Source organism: Hippoglossus hippoglossus, chromosome 9 (genome assembly GCF_009819705.1).
Source record: "Hippoglossus hippoglossus isolate fHipHip1 chromosome 9, fHipHip1.pri, whole genome shotgun sequence".
Classification (NCBI taxonomy): Eukaryota; Metazoa; Chordata; class Actinopteri; order Pleuronectiformes; family Pleuronectidae; genus Hippoglossus; species Hippoglossus hippoglossus.
In genome coordinates this window covers 19,363,204-19,381,320 of record NC_047159.1, presented here as the reverse complement: position 1 = coordinate 19,381,320, position 18,117 = coordinate 19,363,204, and the positions used below count along the sequence as shown (strand labels likewise).

The window sequence follows — 18,117 nt, the reverse complement described above, 5'->3', positions numbered from 1 at the left end:
TGCCAGTATTCTTGCTTCATCCTGGAGACGCTGCACGACAGGAACTCGTGAGGTTCACTTCTAGCTAAACAACCAAAGCAAGATTGAATAAGGATTAGGTTTAGATTTCATGGGAGTTAGCTGACGCTGCACAGAGAGCAGAGGTAGGGAAGCGTGCTGTGATATGTAAATCAAACTTGAGCTTTTGCTGAATAGACAAGAGTTGACAGATTATTCATTTAGTATTTTGCATTACAACAATACATAAACTCTGTGTGAATTAAGCACCTGTACAATATGTTTGCTCACAGCCCTGATCATCTGAGTTGGGATCTTTATGTGCACAAAGTGTGCACTCTAGTGGCTAAAGTAGAGAGAAGCTGGATCTCACTACAAACAATCCAGATGAAAAGCATCAGAGGGGCAATGCATATACCCTGTGTGCACTTTAAGGACCCCAATCAAACCATTTATTAATTCATATTGTAATAATGCCATTTCATAATGACATCATCAAGATGTCATTTATATAATATGATGACTAATGATTGGTTAATCTAAATGAGCTGTAGATTGTGTCTCTTCTTAGTTGCAATTTTTCTGGCTATATAGTAATGTCAAGATTTCACTCATAAATAATTTTTCAATCTATACAAGTTTATGGTCGGGTGTATATTCCTATAGGATGCAGCAATAACTCCAGTCAACTTCATTGCAACTTCTTTACAAAGTCACTTATATCATATGATGGTGAATAATTTTGTAATCAATATAAGCATCAGATACACACTTACAGACACACACACACACAGTGATTCTGACATGTAGGAGTGCTGACAAATGTTGATGTACAGCACAATACTACTCAACACTACATTTCACAGAAGGAAGGTGCTGACTCTTTTAAAAATGCTCCTTGCAAAAAAGTAAATCAATTGTTGACCAAAATAATATGAATCTACAAAACTAAAATGGATTAATAGGTTTGGATTGTTGGTTGAGAAAACCCTGACGTGTGAAAAAAATAGCAATTAAATATTAAAGAAAACAGTTTGCTCTCTTTAATAATTAATTTCACTTTATGACAGATGTTCATACCCTTATATGTATTTTTTGTTTGTAAAAAGTCAAGTACATAGATTTTTTTGTATACTAATTGGGAAAAAGTACCAAATGAAAAAACGTATATGTATACAATAACAATGTAGAATGCATAGTGAACTTTATATGGAGTTAAGCACAAGCCAGTACAATCGTTTAGATTCAACAGAAAGTCAAGGAGGATTCAGTGATTTCACACAGAACTATATCGTTTTTTAACAGCATTTATTTAGCTTTCTCCATACAATACATTTAATGTACAACAGCACATACTGTATTCTGAAATAACTCTCAGTATAAAATAGGGCTTCTACAATCAAGGTACAGTCATAAAATGCTCTGAGGGACATGACGACAACGGCAACAGTAAAACACCTTCATATAAAGCACAGGATATTGAGATAAGTGATTGTATTTGCCGAGTTGCTGCTGTAGGAAGCAGAACTTCAGACCACACCTCTCAGAGCATCCGACATCCTGCAAGAACCCGTTTATATATATATATTCTTTTTTTGTTTGATTTTTTCTTTCTCTTGGTTCTGGTTTCACAACTGAGGAGATTCCAAATGATGATCAATGCATAATAATATGAGTAATTCCGACTGCTGAAAATAAAGTTTTTGGTAACATGAGGATAAATCAGGCCTTGTTTTGGATACTGAATATATACCAAGGTCGAAGCATACACAGTATTATGACTGCTAATCAAGCCTATTTATATATTGAAGTATGTTTGTGACTGTAGCTGTAAAGACAGATTGCTCATCAGTGTTTTCCTGACACCCAACACTTAAAAACAGCAAAAGTATACTTTACTATCACTGAAGCCACAAGAGAACTCAGCTTATTTCAACATGGCAAACATCAGCCAATTATAGGTCGTTTTTAAAAAGGATTTCATATCTGCATGTGTGCATCAGAGCATGTGTGGGCCTATATAGTGTCTATAAATGTGTCTCTAAATAGAATACACGTAACATTGACCAGCTTTTGCGTTAGTTTGTTATCATGTAGTGCTTCAGGTGCTGAATATACATTATATAAAATATCCAATTGGTATGAGCGAAGGCCTGCGTACGAGGGAACGTAAAAAGAGAAGTGTCGGACTGGGCGGCCAAACAAACGTCAGGAGAGAGAAAGGAGAGATTTGTCTCAAGTCTTGAGGTAAGCAATGTGTTTTAGTATAATGCCCTACAGACAATCATACAGTTACAATCATTAATTCTCTATATACAAACTTCCTGATTTACATACACTGTACTGCTCCTCAGTTTAAAATTTAATAAAACTAAACGCAAGATCATATCTGTGGTGCAACTTTTTAGAGCGAGGAGGGAAATCCGTTCCATGAGGCGGGTGATGATAACGAACATTATGGCTATTGAAGATGGCCCGTTCTCTCTTGCATACGTCACACATACTATCAAAGATCTACAACAGTGCAAATTTTCCTGATCAATCAAAACACTTGCAAACAATTGGCAAAAGTACATCAGCTCGTTTTTCGAAGTTAAATGTCGGAGATGGCAAAGAACGATTATCGGAGTAGATGTTGACATTGAAAATTTACATGCCTGTGTTTCCTTTAATGTATATATCCATTAGGCCTGCATGTTTTAAGGGGTCACAACAACTCTGTTAACTGCGTTACATGAATGGAGGAAGTCTACTGTGGCACGATGGCTCAAATGAAAGAAAAAAAGAAAAAAAAAAGGACAGACGAGCATTCTACCCCGCACGGCTCCGCTGGATGTAGGCACCGTTTTTTTTTACCGTCACCTTCTTAGAAGACAAGGTCAGGCCTATCCCACATCTCTGCAGAACATACACTGTGCCACCTAAACAAGTGTCTACTGGAGGAGGCTTGATGAACGAATGAAATGAATGTGCTATAGTAGTAACAGTTTGCGCACTCACTGACACTACAGACTGTAACTGAGACATGACATCAACAAGCTTTTTACGAAGAGGAGGAGGCTATAGTATGCTACAGTACTAGTGCTACCTGAACATGCTACAGATTGAGACTACGATGATGGGAGGAGGTTTCACGTCAGCACACAGCAGTGACCAGCTTTGCAGAGGAGCTCGACCCATTCTCGGCCACAGAGCCACTGAGACCAGCTGTGTCCATCTGTTTTTTTTTTTTAAAGCAAACCAGTTAAAGTGTTAACAATTTTTCTTCAGCAATGCTATGTACCATTTTTTCAAAAATGAAAAAAGTACCGTCTTTGCAGCTGGATGGATCAAGTACTTAGTAAAGCTGGCTTATTGTGTGCAGCGGAAAGCACCCCATTTGTAGTCAGTTCCTGTCATACAACACACACACACACTTGCACACAAACCCTGAAGTTAGGAACGATTTCTATCGTCACACAGCACTATCGTTTTGATTATCATTGAGTAAGAGCTGGGATTGCATACTGTACCATACATCTCCTTGGAGAGGCACCCTTCATCAATATCAGCTCATCCATCTGACACCACACACACACACACACACGCACGCACACGCACACTCATACACACAAATAAACTTTTATTAAACTGGTCAAAAAAATTACAATCACATGCTTTGTAACGGAATGTAGAGAAAGCTCATACCAGACCTTTGACTTCAGCTGGGACCAAGCCAAGCACACTGACTCTGTTATGAAGTGTCTCCTTGGCTTCAACCAAGATTTTAGTCAGAAGACTTTCAGATGTCCTGCTGGAATTTAACAGTGTTAAAAATCCTTCACACGGACACTCAGCCATCAGTTTCATAACAAAAATCTGAAGTAGAACTGTATAATGGTGACATTACGACAGCTGTCCCTTCAGAAAGGACAAGAATAGTTATTTTCTTAAATTATTTAAAATATATTCCCCCATATTAAGTGGGAGCTCTGGACCTAGTCTATCACGCCTCTAGCAACAGACACAATGAGCACACCAACAACTGGCTATACCACCACACATCTGGACTGAGCATTCTTTCTTGTACATCTTTCATATAATGTTTATCTCATTCACACTGGTAGAGAATGCAAAGTGATTAGACCTTCAAAGCAAGCTGCATTCAACGCCTACTGTGTACGATTTTTTGAGAACAGCGTAAACCTGCAGTTTCTGTTACCTGCACAAAAGCTTCTGCAACCTCTCAGGGTTAGCTACCTGCCGCTCCCCGACTCATGCTGAGAGAAACCTTGCTTGTGTTCGCTCTATCGAAGGGCTTGAACCTGATATATATCTTTATCTTAGTTTAGTTAACAGGGCACGCAACAAAACGCCAAACAACACTGCTCTCTGTTGTATTACGGGCCGTTAGCATGCTCATGTGATGGAGCGGTAACTTGGAGTAGGACAGACAGCCAAGCCTTTCAAAAAGGCCACTTGTTGCCTTGTCCCAGCCTCTGTACTGCCAACATAACCTGACTGAGAGATCCTTGTTTTGGACTTCTAGGCAGGTTGAGTTTCACCACGAGAATTTGGCTAAAATCCACAGAAAAGTGCAAATATTCACTTTCTTGTTGTTTTTGTGACACATTGTGTTTCTGACCTTTTTAAGCTCTTTATATTCAACTGTTCTCTGTTTAAAAAAAATAAATTAATAAAAAAACAAATATAACTCTGAAAGACCCCCCCCCCCCCAAAGCATAATCTGATCAAAGTGCAACACCCCAGCAGCAAGGGAAAGAGTGGAAGTGTTTGAAAAAGGTTCAGAAAGCAGGGCCTAGATCAGGGTCTGGTGGGGTTCTCTTAGCTCTCTGAGTAAGCCACTCGCAATTACACTAATAGATATACCCACACGCAGGATTGCTCACACACACGCACATTCACACAAAGTCAAGCTTAGATGAGTCTGGCCTCTCCCTCCATGTCTGGTGGTAGATCACACACTCCTGTGAAGTGCATGTCCCTTCCCTTGCTTCCCGCCGCGGCTCTGGCCCCTCGTTCCCCCAGGCTGGGAGAAGGCTGTTGGGCCTGAGGGTCTGACGACGTCCCGCGGGGGATTCCAACTGCCTGCCTCTCTTTCAGGAAGACCTCTAGTCGGCGTAGCATCTGCTTGGGATTCTTTTTGGCAAACAGCTCCACTTCTAAAGGGTTAGAAAACACAGAAACTGTGGGACTCATGCCGGGATGACAATCTGTGTTTAGCTGCGTTTCTCAGAGTTCAATGCATATCAATGTGACTCATGCTTTAAAGAAGGGATTGGAAATAGAAGCATTTATTGGAAAATATAAATCTCCATTCCCTTTCTTGAGTTAGAAGATGGCTACTGGGCCAGGCTAGTAGTTTTACAGTTTTCCCTCTTTGTGACAAGCTAACCAGCTGCTGTCTACAACTTCATATGTAAGTTCATAGCCTGATTACAGATACAGTTGGTAAAGACAATGGCCCCCTTTTAACATTGTGTGACTCACAATAGACTTCCCACAGTTTGGTTATAGATTTATGTGTGCTTACTCATAGTTGAAACAATCTGCCATTTCCTCTACCTTTTAGTACAAAGCCAGAGTCAGCAATGGTCTTCTGTTGGGTCTTCCACAGTTGGTACAGGTGCAGGTACGTGGCAACGTAGAACTCATTCAGTACACCAACTACTTGCTGACGTCGATTGCACTCCCTGTTTTAACCAAACACAGAGCAGAGCATTTGGTGTGAAGAGATTCAGGTTGAAACTACACGGTAAACCAGACACACACTTCAGAAGATGTGGTAAAACAACAGCTGGGGAGCGGTGACTCACTTGGACAAGGCCTCCTCTCTGAGTACTTGTAGAGCAATGCGGGTCATGTTGATTGACATCACACTAAATGGAAAGTTCTGAAGTAGAAGAAATACACAAGGGAACTTAGGTCCACAGAGACTACATACAAAGGTCACAGGAGAAAGTCATTTCTGGTTTTGGCTCTAGTTCCCTCTGCAGGGAGAACAAAGGTCAGGGTCAGCAACACAGCAGCATGCCTCATGAGTGAGAGGACTTTATTAGTGAAATCTTATACCGGAATCAGTTGCCCAAAGTTAAACTAATTTTCATTTAATACAACACATTCAAGCATACACACAATGGCAGACTCTGGCATGAACGAACTGCCTTACAGGAGTGTCTTTATGATCTTGTGATACCTGTGTAGGGTGCTGTGATAACTTGTAGATGTCTCGAGCCAGAGGCAGAGTCTCTGGGTCCATCACAAAGTAAAGAGTGTGCATCAGTCCCAGGAAACCGGTGCCACGTAGGTCAGTGGCCGGGTCTGTACCTGCGAATACAGGAACACCAAGACAGATGATACAACAACAATTTGTTTTAGTTTTTCCTTGTTTGATGTTGTGAACTGTAAGTAATCCTGCATACAGATCCTTTGCTAATAACAATTACTACCTATGACATACCATTTAACATGAGCACCCACAGACCTGATGTGCTGTATTTATAGTGAAGGAGGGTACAAAGTCTCACCCTGAAAGCCAATGTTTTCCCAGTGTGCCCCATAGCGAGGACAGTCCAGCCTGCTGCCAATCAGCCTCTTATAAATGCTCTGCAGGACACGCATATGGACTGTTTGGCTGTTGTCCACATGGCCTAGAGAAACGAACACATAAATGTGCAAAAGCAAAATCAGTGGTTTGGTCAAGAAACTTGTGAGTTTGACATGTGGCAGGACTACTACAGGCCCTGCGAACACACACTCACATTGTGCGATGGCAAAGACCAGATCTCTCTCCTCCAGGAGTTCCCGGTGCAGTCGTGGAGGTCCAAAGAGGAAGTGAGTGATAGCAGCCAGACCTGTCCTGCGAATGGTTGGCTGGATGTTCTTCTACAGATGGAGCAGACAGCAAAAATACATGACCGCTTTAAAATTACAGTTCACTAGTTAGCTATCAGGGCAATTCTTAAGCAAATCCACAACTAATTCAATCGATTTTTGAATGTACAGTTTATTGATCTATCTGAGGGTGTCTCCTGCTGTTAGAAGCTACAACTGATAAAGGACAATTCTCTCTCTCACCCACTCACTTCATTCATCACACTAAAACGAACCCAAGTCTTTATTTGAGTAAAATTTGGTTCTGATTTGCTTTGAATTTGTTATGCAAACTCCACTTCCTCCACCTGTTTCAACTTTCCATCCCCAGGAAGCTTTTACACCACAAAGTTGTTTCACAGATAAAAATAATGGAAATGTCCACCATCACATTCTCCGATATCATTTGAGACTTGACATTATTTTACAAACAGTTATCATCTTTTAATTTAAGGTATGAAGCATTTCTTACAAGCAAGTCCCCAAGGTCTGTTGTCTGGAAGTACTGCAAGGCTTCATTGAAGGAGATGAGCGGGGTTGGGTTTGAGTCCTCAGTGAGAGCTGAGGGAATATTACATTGGGTTATTCTTTCAGATCATCAGATCACAGACAAAACAAAACCAACAAGGTCATCTGTTCATTTCGATGCCTACAGGGGAAACAGCGAGAGGCATCTGACCTGGCTGAACGTTCTCCAGAGCCTCCCACTCCTCTCTGGCCTTTTCCAACTCCACATTTTCCTCTGTTGAGAGAATCACGAAGGTGAGAAAACGAATTCAATCTATAGTTTCACATGTCGTCTACACACACACACACACTCATTTCACCAGCTACAACACTGAAAGAGGATGAGCATCTACTTAGATATTGAGCTATAGAACAATGGCTGACACCCAGTTCATTCTCAGACATAAATCCTTCCTCTCCAAGACCTTCATAATTCAGGCAACCAGTGAGACTCTATTCTTCCTCTGAGCAGACAACCTTCGCTCCTGAGGGAGGTTTTAGTTGCCACAGCCGCCTGGTATCTAGGATACACTCACAAATTCCTGTGGGAAGAGGATGCGAGACTAAAGAGAGGCTGTGTGAGAGTATGTGTGTTACCTGTGGGATTCGGCTGGTCCCCTCCAGCCGCCAGGGTCTGCAGTAGACCATTCTGCTTCAGTGCTGAAATCTGGACAATAATCACAAAATGAGTCACCTTACATGAGGAGGGTCGTGTTGGTTTAAGTGAAAGACTAAGAATGAAATGAAAATTACCGGCAGGGATCTGAGTGGTGCGCTGCCGTTCGTGTGGTCTTTGACATTATGACCAATAATCAGTCCATTCATGACCTGTCAAGTCAAAAAGGTAAGTTAAGGTAAATGAAAAAGAAAAATAATTGATAGATGGAACAATGGATCAATGAGGTGATTTTAGCTGTACTCACAGGCTTATGATTGGAGTGTCCATTGGTGATCTCCTCTAATGGTTTACATTCACAGGACAAACCATTCAGACCCTAGCAGCCACAGAGAGCAGATGCATCAGACATGTACACAATGTAAAAATAGTTCAGCTTGTACTCCTTTTAAAAACAGGCAATCCATCATGACTGCAGTGCACCACATCGTACGCTTCTTTTTAAACTATGGAATTTCATTCATTAAAGCAGAGTACAGATAGACAGGTGAAAATTAAACCTGATTAAGTGAGTGGAGAAACATAATACATTCAGATGCTTCTATACTGGTGCACTGCATGGTAGTAGGGAAATTCTGATCTGATAAGCTAATTCAGATTTTGCAACAATATGGAAAAAGACTTCAAAAGACTCTGAAAGAAGATGTATTGTTGGCAGGAGTTTCAGTCACAAAGATGCTCAACTGGCCAATGTTTCAGTAGGAGCACTGACTTAATTGACATCTGCATTTAGATCTATGGGACACAGACAGTCAGTAAATAGGTTCGGAAATTGTGGTTGACACTGCTCACATTTGATGACTGTGATGCTCGTGCATTTGAGAGACATGTAAGGAAAAGCAGATGAGCATCTCTTCCTCGGGTGAATGTCAATGCAGGAAGTGATCAGATCAGCAGGAACAGTCCGTCGACGGTTATACAGAGAGAGATCTTATGGTAGAGCTGCAGTGCAAAAACCTCTCATTACAAAGACGATCACACATGAGCGCTCAGTGGTGCAAAAACCAGAGGCACTGGTCTACAGAGATGTGGAGAAAGGCGATATGGTCAGATGAGTCATCCTTCTCCATGATCTCCACAAGTGGGTGCGTGCTTGTGTGGCTTACACTAAGAGCAGGGTTTCGGCAGGTTTCACTAAGATAAAATGAAAGAGGTTTTAAGACGATAAGGAATGAACTTTAAGACCAATGTCAGGTACAACAAACACAAAGGAATATTTAGAGTTCTAGAATTACTTCCATTTCACCATAACTGAAGATAAGTTGAAGTAGTCAGGTAGAGACTACCCCTTGAAACAACATGTTATCTAACAAACTACAGGCAAAGACAGAAGGTCTCCATCTTCTTTTCCACAGCTAAGCCCAGTGTATTGAGATATATTCGGTTTCACGTTGTTTGTAGTTTTATTACAAGGTGCTAATATTTCCATCACTGAGAAAGAATTAAATCCCAGAAACATAAAAAACTTTGCAGGCAAAACATTTCTCGGGAAAAAAAGCTAATTTTACAGCATGATGGAGGTAGCATTAAATGAGCGTTAACATAATTAAGACTAACCTCAATGTATTTAAGACCTAGTGTTTAATATTTAAGATTTAAGACATATTTAAGGCCTTGAATTATTGAGTTTTAGACTTTTGAAGACCCTGCAAGAAGCTCTACAGGCCTGAATGCCTGGCCCATAAACTGAGGGGATCCAGCGGTTCTGTTAAGCTGTGGGGGACATTTTACTGTCATGGATTGAGTTCACTTGTCCCCTTAGAGGGAAGCATAACAGCAAAATACAATGCTGTTGAGTGGGCACCTTTATCCATTGATGAAACATTGCTATCTTGGTGGGATTGGTCTCTTCCATAGGGCACGAGAGGCCACTGCATGGTTTGATGAGTATAAAAATGATGCAAATAATGTGCTATGGCCTTTGCAGTCACCAGATCTAAACCCAATTGAACAGCTAAGGGAGACTTTGGACCAACATGTCAGACAGATCTCTCCACCACCACCTAAACACCAATTGATGGAGGAGTAGTGTTCAGAGATTTGCACCAAGGTGTAGTATAAAGCTGTTCTGGTGGCACATGTTGACCCAACACCTCACTAAGACACTTAATGTTGGTTCCTCCTTTAATTTGTCACCTGTCTGTACTACTAGGTACCAACTGTTTACAAAAAGAGCAATACACAAGGCTAGAGGCCAGAGAGCAAGAGGTAATGTTATGGCTAGGAAGCCAAGCTGTGGATAAGGGAAATGCCCTGTCAGCTGCTGCCATGGAAACATGCCAAACAAGCCTGACCAGAGATTACAGCTAAAGTGGAGGGGGAACTGTTGACCTAAAGCCTTAACTTAAACACATGTGATAGAACCTTAAACAGAGGTGAAGGGCAGGAACATTTATCCCTGAGGGTAAGTGGTCAGAGAGTGCTTACTTCCATTTTGTTACATTGCTGTGGAATGAGATTTAATGGTTAAAAAGGTAAAATAATGTTACCTCAGTATGTGATGTGACATCAATGTCTTCTTCCATTGCATACGAGTGTGTTGGCTGGCGGGCGTGTTCCTGATTGTAGCCTCTACAGACTTCTGAAGTCATGGACTGAGATGTGCTGAGGAGCTGATGCAAGGACCACCATGGTTTCTGTAGTGCACCCTTGCAGTGACTGCAAGTATCTAAGCTTTTCTAGTTTTCTACTCATACACACAGAGAACTCAACGTCCACAGTCATCAGTATGATCTCACAAAACTGTCAGTGGCAACAGAAATCCACGTTGTGCACATCATCTTCTGTGTGATAGCGGTGATTGTGTGTTGTTGATGGGAGCCTGGTTTGATTAGCTACTCCAAATTGTAACCTTGAATGAGAGGGATGTGCAGGTATCCGTCTACAAGAGCTGATGGGAGGAAATGGATATCCATCAATACACAAGTTTCCGCCTTCCTCTTCCCCACAGATCTGCTTGGCTGGTGGGTTCACTCCTCAGCCCTATCAGAGGTGCACAGAGGCTGGATGATGACATTGCTTTTCAGGGCTGGGCTCTCCCTGTCCTAGACTCTTCATTACTTTGGCACTCAAGATAAATCCAGTATGCACTGAGAGCTACTAGTGCAGGTGCAGATTAGGTTTCTTGCACCGAAGCTGTGTTATGTCTTCAGCCTCATATGAAATGGCAGCACATGTGCAAAGTAAGAGCTGCAGGTGTCCAGTAAGACGTGGGTCATGGATAGAGTTCTTGTATGGCCGGAGTCCTGAGAAGGGGCTGTCATATGTTCTCAATATCTGAAAACTAGAACAAAAAACGTATTAACTACACAAAATTAATAAACATCATATCAAATAGTACCTACATGGTACATGGTGGTGCAAGGAGCAAAATATGGGTTCAATAATAATAATAATAATAATATGAAATAACAATCAAGCTGTAGAAATGTATCACATACGTTGACTTTGCACAGTAAGTTAATGCGACTAAGTTTTATAACGATGGCCCAGTTCAGATCAATCAAGTTTCCCAGTCATGCCAGTGAGCCAGCAGAGCACTAATGTTTAATGTTATGTTGCACCTGTGATTTTCCTTTACAATGAGACAAAATGTCTCCTTTAACTAAGGTTTATTAGCTGAATCACCTCAAAATGTTGACCCTTGTAATAATGTTTTAGTGTTATTTTTGGGCAGAGCAACCTAAATGTAGTAATTTTATACGCACAATTACTCAAGTAATGTGCTTGTATTACAATATGAGGTACTTGTGTCAACAATTGCAAGAATCTGATTGTCTGGCCTCTTAAATCTGTATTGTCTATATTATGTATATGTCTACAGCTGCTTTTATCTGGATAGAACACTCATAACTTGTACTCACACTTAACTTTATGTCCCTGATAGTAGTAAAGGGATGTATTTGTGAAATTTTAATACTGATACTTATAACCAAATAATCACATTTGTGGCCAAAAAAGTGTTTTGAAACTAGCTGATTATAGACGATACAGTTGTTTAACAATGTGTATGTTTGGTAGCTTATGTCCAATGTGGTTTTTTTTGTAATTAACATGATTTACAGAGAGAAAAATCAAGCAATAATCTCTTTGCAATTATCCTTGGGTCTGAATTATTTTACCTAATGTGATTTAAACCAAAGTGGCAATACAACACAAATGTTTTCCAACTTTCATGTGGACGGACACTTCCTGGCAGAAGATCGCTTTTTTGGCACAAAACTGATTTTATGCTGCATTATACTTCTAATAAACTACAATGCAGTTTGTTATCAAATTGATTTACCAATGAAGACATAACTTATGGAGTCTGATGCATTGTTATAGAATAAAGTAGCCAACAGAAGGAAATATTTCAAAAATGAGCTCCAACAATGATGATGATGATTACACATAAATAATAATAATTCAATAATACAGCAGTGCTAGACTCAGAGGGTTAGTTTTTCCTGCACTGAACATTTTTATTTTTCATTGCCTTGGTACTTTCATTAAAGTGACATCTTCAATGCATGGATTGTACTTGTAAAATAGCAGTTTTCTAGATCTGATATTTCTACTTTTACTCTTGTAAAATACTTAACATACTTGCACTCGCGTCACAGTGAAGTACTGCAGAGTACATGCACAGCGTGGAGACAAAAGACAGATAACACAAGGTGAAAGTCTTTGTTTAGAGCGATGACAGCGGTCTCCTGTCACACATCGCTGCTTTGACAGCTTCAGCCTCACATCAGCTAGCTAACATGATCTGAGGCAGCTAACATGCTAGCAGCCCCGCAGGCACAAAGACGCCGCTTCGCTCCGGCATCGACCCGAGGATGCAACACCCGCATCTAGCGCGCACGGGACGGCCTAGATACACCTGCAGCCAGCGAGGAGGAGAATGGCACGGATACCATTCAGCGCCAAGTAGTTGGGACCTGGTTAGCCTGAGAATAGCCAGCTGTCAGGCTAACTAACGGGCTAACCGAGTAGCTTCTACTGAAGTGTAACGGGGATGGAGTCAGGTCCCTAAACGCAGCACACGGATAAATCTGCGTCCGCGCGAACCGTGAATTAAATACAACACTGAACGTGATGTGCGGCCGCCTGTTGTGTGACTGAAGCGTTTTTATGAAGCGTTTTTAAAAGTACCTGAGTTTCTGATTGTTTCTCCCTCCAATCTCAGCTTCCCTTCCCCCGTCCAGTGGCCACGGTATTTGCAAGTGCATCCTGGGACTTGTGGTTTCCTGTCGGACTGTAGCTTCATTACGTCATTTCTCTCTCTCTCTCTCTCTCTCTCTCTGACATTTTCTTTTTTGACTGCACCCATTCACAAAGCTTTGACATTGTTTAATGCTCCCTGGTAGGAAGGACAACACATTTATATAAATCAATAAATCCATACAATTTGCGATGAAAAAAAGGGTATTTCTTTTTCTTTACTTATTTCTACATTTATTTTTGTATTTATTTCTGTAATTCTATGCTTATTCATTTATTTATTTATATATGTATGTCTGTGTTTCTACAATTATTTTTTTCTGTATTTCTACATTTATTTATTTATACATTTCCCCATCAAGTGCAATAATCATCATTTGAATTAAAACAATGCCTACATTTATCGCTGACAGAAAACCGAAGCTGGTGTTAGGAGTTGAATTTCAGTCAGAAAACGCACAGATGGATATTTGACACAAAAAAAAAAAGATTTAATCAAGTCAGTCGTCGGTGCCAGGGATTCAATATGACTGCCAGATAGCTTGTTTTGTCTTCCTGCTCATATTACATAACTTATCAGCTCTGGATAATTTTCCCTTTCCTACACCCCAGAATTTCTCTGCTTGTCTCATTATACAATAATGGAACAAGATCTGCGAGTGGCTTCAACCCTTCTCCCATCTGCTTATGTTCAGATTTTGAAGGATTTCGAGCAGATGTCAGTTATTACCCTCTGGAACATTCTCTCAAGGAACGTTTGTTTTTGCATTACACAAGCCGGCCCTCTGAACTGTTCTGCTGAACTTTGTGTTATAACCATGCTGGATCAACCAAACTATAGGTATTTGGGCCTATAGTCTCCAAAAAGGTCTAAGAGGAATAAGAGAAGAGCCACTAGTTGACAGGTTGCAGTCAGCCATAACTTCCTATTACAGCTCAGACATCTCCTTAAGGCCTTAACGGTATATGACCGTTACTTCATTCTGCAGTCGAGTTGGTGAACATCCAGCAGCCAGAGAGTGACACCTCAGCTCGGCCCCTGTAGTCTGCTCTGCATCCACGATGTGCATAAGAGGCTGTTTCAGATTTTTAGATGGATCAAAACAACACAAAAATCGGACAAAATGTTGCACAACTGGCAATAATTTCCTCTTTGGGATGAGATGTGCTGTTACTTGATCTCAGGGAATGTGCTGCTGGCTCACAGCGCAACTCCTTGCTGCTGAGCCCCTCACACATGTGAATGGCCAAACACCTGCTCGATCTGGCAGACTGTCAGCCTGAGAACGCATCAAGCAACAGCAAGACATGCGTATGGATTGTGTTTTCACTCTTTTCAAATGTACATATAAAAGGCATGCTCGCTGAAATATTTGATGAGCTTTTATTGAAGTTCTCAGGCATCAGGACGTAACAGAGTAATCATTCTCCAAAATCCCCTCTTCAACAGCATTATACAAACATAACAATATAAATATCAATGACATTTGAGTTTTTTTTATTCACATGGCAGCCACTGTGATGTACTAGCAATAAATAAAAGACTGAAATGAAAAGTTTCACTGCAGAGAGAGGGACAATAACTGGGATGTCATCAGAGAGAAACACTGTGCCGCTTGTGTTTTACTCTTCACACTGGCTCTGTGTGTCCGCCAAGGTGCAGCAGAGTGATGTGGACGAGTGTGTCAAAAACAATCAAGGTAAGATTGGTGTCATTTTCTATTCATCAGGGCAAGAAAACCATACATTCTTCAATCGAAAATGAGCATTTCTGCTCAGGATTATCCAAAGATCTCAGATGAGAATCACCTTCATCTCATCTCCTCAGTGCTCTCTGAATTCTTTTATTATTTTGTTCAGCAGCTATCAGCAGATTCATGTGGTTTTTAATGAGCAGGGGTTGCTTTTTCTCCCCCTGTTGAGTGCACTGTGCCAAAGCTCAAGAGGCATCTTGTGTCAGCAGGCATGAGCCATCTCCATAGAAACATTATTAGCCATCCTTTGCCTGAGGTGGTTGGCAAAGTCCACCTGCGTCTGAGAGAGCACTTTGTTTATGATTGTCTTTGGGATCCAGCCCTGTGTGCGACAAAGACAAAACCAGTGTTAGATGGATAACATGATGTTAAGGTGTTATTTTTTACACAGTTTTCACTTGTAGTAAAGGTTTTTGCAAATTACAGTGGAAAAGAAAATTCAGTCATATACCTTTAGGTCTAGACTCAGTAACCAGGTGAACTTGGTCTTATTCGGGTCTTCAGCACACGGCTTCATAACTATACAGGTAGGCCCATTCTCCGCCCTGAAAAGTCATAATAATTGTACATCATTTGAATCAGCCTCCATTCATCCACTGTGCACAAATAGCCAGGTTCCTTGGCATCCATCCATCAATTCTTAAAGGGACAAGAGAGCTCGCAACAAGTACAAGACTCTCCCCTGGACTCACCGGACTACCCCCCTCTGCTCGGGCATTTTTGGATGATGAGTGGACATCCCAGCCAGGAAGCAGGCGGAGCCTCTGCGTTTCACACAGCGGACGCTGACAAAGTCCCTTGGTCCCACAACGTTGCCGGGCGTCTCCCCAGACATCTCATGAGTCACCATGGTGTCCTTGCCGATCTTTTGGAGGATCTGCGTGATCCCATAGTGAAATGATATCAGTGGTCTTAAATTGATATTTTCATACTTTTGAATATCTCTTTTTCTGATGTGTTGAACACCCTATTCATTTCCCTGACGTCTGGTACTGCAACTCTTTTACCTTGACTTGTTTGACATTAGGGTTCCACTCCCCCATTTTCTCAATGTTCCCCACCAGCTCCTCATAAAGGTTGTCAGGATGTTGCTCCAGCATCACCTCCAGCTTGAACACCTTCCCGATGTCAGGCAACACCTTACTCAGGACTTTGTCTCCGTTTGCCTGCAGAGGGGTTTCAACACATACTGGAAGTGTCTTGTTTCAAATGTCACATTCGGACAAAACTTCAGTGAGCTGTTATTCTACTACATCGGTGCCATCTCAATACTCACAGCAACAGTTTCAGTGGTCCAGCCGTCCTGCTCGCCGAGGATGTTGATGGCCTTCTGCAGGGCATTCTCACCCTGCTTCACATAAGACATCTCCTCCTCGCTGTATCCATTCTCCTCTTTAATCCGAGAACCTGAAAACAATTTGGTAAGTCAAGGAATCAGGAATCTGTTAATGTTCCACAATTATTTGAATGGATGTCGAGGATGTATTACATGTCCTATCAAGTCTAATTTCATTTCCGAACTCACTGAGCAGGGAGCTTCGTCTGCGAACATTGTTGATCCAGTTAGTGGGGCCTGGACCTGCCAGTCTGCTCAGCTCATGGTGAAAGGCCACCAAGGCATTCTTCCTCAAACCTGAGACAGACAGACACGAAGCTTTCAGTTTCTAAAATATTGAATCCATTGATTACACACGCAGTAAATCAAAAGAGAGTGATTCTCTCACTCACCCGTCATGTTTCTCATATGCCGGTAAGAGATGCCAGCACACAGTTTGAAGGTTGCAGGCAGCATTTTCTTTTACAGGAATTTGAGCAGCTTTAAGAAAACTAAAAAACTTTGCAATAAAGTGGATCACAAAGGTTTAGAATCTGGCTGATCGTTAGATCGGTTCTTGATAGAAGTTGACAAACAGTTGAAAGTGCTCTGAAGAGAGGGATTGGATTTGTGTCTGTAAGCCCCTGAGAGTGTCTGTATATATATGAACGCTGCTCACAAGGCCGCCGCGCTATCAGCACGTAGATAAACACGCGCTGTTCCAACGCCCATGTCACCAAGGTTGCCTGTTGGACACGACCAGCATTTCTCAGACGCTCACAATCACTGTGTCAGATAACCTCAAGTGCCCAGGCCCACTGCTCGCACACACACACACACACACACACACACACACGCACGCACGCACACACGCACGCACGCACGCACGCACGCACGCATGCACGAACTCACTTCTTCAGTGATGAGAGAGGTCAGTAGGAAAGACCCTGAGTGACTCATCCATCCCTTCATGGTTCATTACAGCCTAAACACTCACTGTGGAATTTAAGGGCAAAAAAGTTCATTCAGTTTGGCTTCAATTCGCCTGATATCTTGGTTTCAGCTATGTAAATCTCTAGTGTCATTATCACAGAGTGGAAAGGACCAGCCTATCTTTAACATCTCAAAACCCCCCCCCCCCAAAAAAACCAACTAATAGCTTTCTTTATTTAAATAAACCTTGATACCACCTTGATACTTCTTTCCCTTAATTTGTTTAAAAGAATGATTCTGACATACGTAAAAAGTCAGCTAATAGATACATTATTTAAGTTCGGAGTCTCTAAGTTCAGGTCAAATACAGTGGAATTTCATGAATTTTACATCTGTGATTGGTGCTGATTTTACTTTTATTATTACTGTTTTGTTATCGTTTGTCCATAAAAGGCCTCACAGGAAGACTGATTGACCCCAAATATAGGTCACATTATCATGTGCATATAATATGTGACATGTATTTGCTCCTGCATGGCAAATATAACATATATAACATGACATATGTCCTTATTTGCGGTATAGCAAGGGTTTATTGTCATCACATCTGAATATGATGGGTTACTGCTTCACTTCTTCTTTACAAAGTAGCTTTTATAAGAGAAAGAGAAGAAAAGAGAAAATAAGATTTAGTTGAATTTTGGAAAGTTATTTTGCAAAATTATAATTATTGCTACACATAGTGTACAGCAGTGTGGTCTTTGGGACCCTAAATGAGGAAGTAAGAAGAGGTTAAGCCAATTTTACAGAAACACAAGGGTTTAGAGTGAATTTAGAAACTACTGTACTCTGAGTAA

The 18,117-nt window shown here is 41.3% G+C and overlaps 2 protein-coding genes across 4 annotated transcripts; both read right to left on the bottom strand.

Annotated features, from left to right (window-relative positions):
• Window positions 1-1,292: 1,292 nt before the first annotated feature.
• elmod3 (ELMO/CED-12 domain containing 3) lies at window positions 1,293-13,291 on the bottom strand. Of its 3 annotated transcripts, XR_004614980.1 has the most exons (14): window positions 13,190-13,279; window positions 10,543-11,329; window positions 8,301-8,372; window positions 8,131-8,205; window positions 7,975-8,044; window positions 7,550-7,612; window positions 7,343-7,431; window positions 6,759-6,882; window positions 6,525-6,647; window positions 6,194-6,324; window positions 5,814-5,890; window positions 5,563-5,690; window positions 3,565-5,159; window positions 1,293-3,412 (listed from the first exon to the last, which is right to left on the bottom strand). XR_004614980.1 is itself a non-coding variant. In XM_034595923.1 (13 exons), exons 2-13 carry the CDS (start codon window positions 10,642-10,644, stop codon window positions 4,915-4,917), a joined length of 1,299 nt encoding a protein of 432 aa, XP_034451814.1. In that variant the 5' UTR covers window positions 10,645-11,336; window positions 13,190-13,291; the 3' UTR covers window positions 1,293-4,914. The 3 variants fall into 3 exon arrangements, 2 of the variants coding, with proteins under 2 accessions (XP_034451814.1, XP_034451813.1); XM_034595923.1 differs by having other exon boundaries at window positions 1,293-5,159; window positions 10,543-11,336; window positions 13,190-13,291; XM_034595922.1 differs by having other exon boundaries at window positions 1,293-5,159.
• Window positions 13,292-14,641: 1,350 nt separating this feature from the next.
• Window positions 14,642-16,926, bottom strand: star (steroidogenic acute regulatory protein). The gene is made up of 7 exons (XM_034595925.1): window positions 16,741-16,926; window positions 16,538-16,645; window positions 16,289-16,419; window positions 16,020-16,178; window positions 15,705-15,889; window positions 15,464-15,557; window positions 14,642-15,334 (listed from the first exon to the last, which is right to left on the bottom strand). The coding sequence occupies exons 1-7, from the start codon at window positions 16,802-16,804 to the stop codon at window positions 15,215-15,217; spliced, it is 861 nt and encodes a 286-aa protein (XP_034451816.1). The 5' UTR covers window positions 16,805-16,926; the 3' UTR covers window positions 14,642-15,214.
• Between the last annotated feature and the right edge of the window lie 1,191 nt (window positions 16,927-18,117).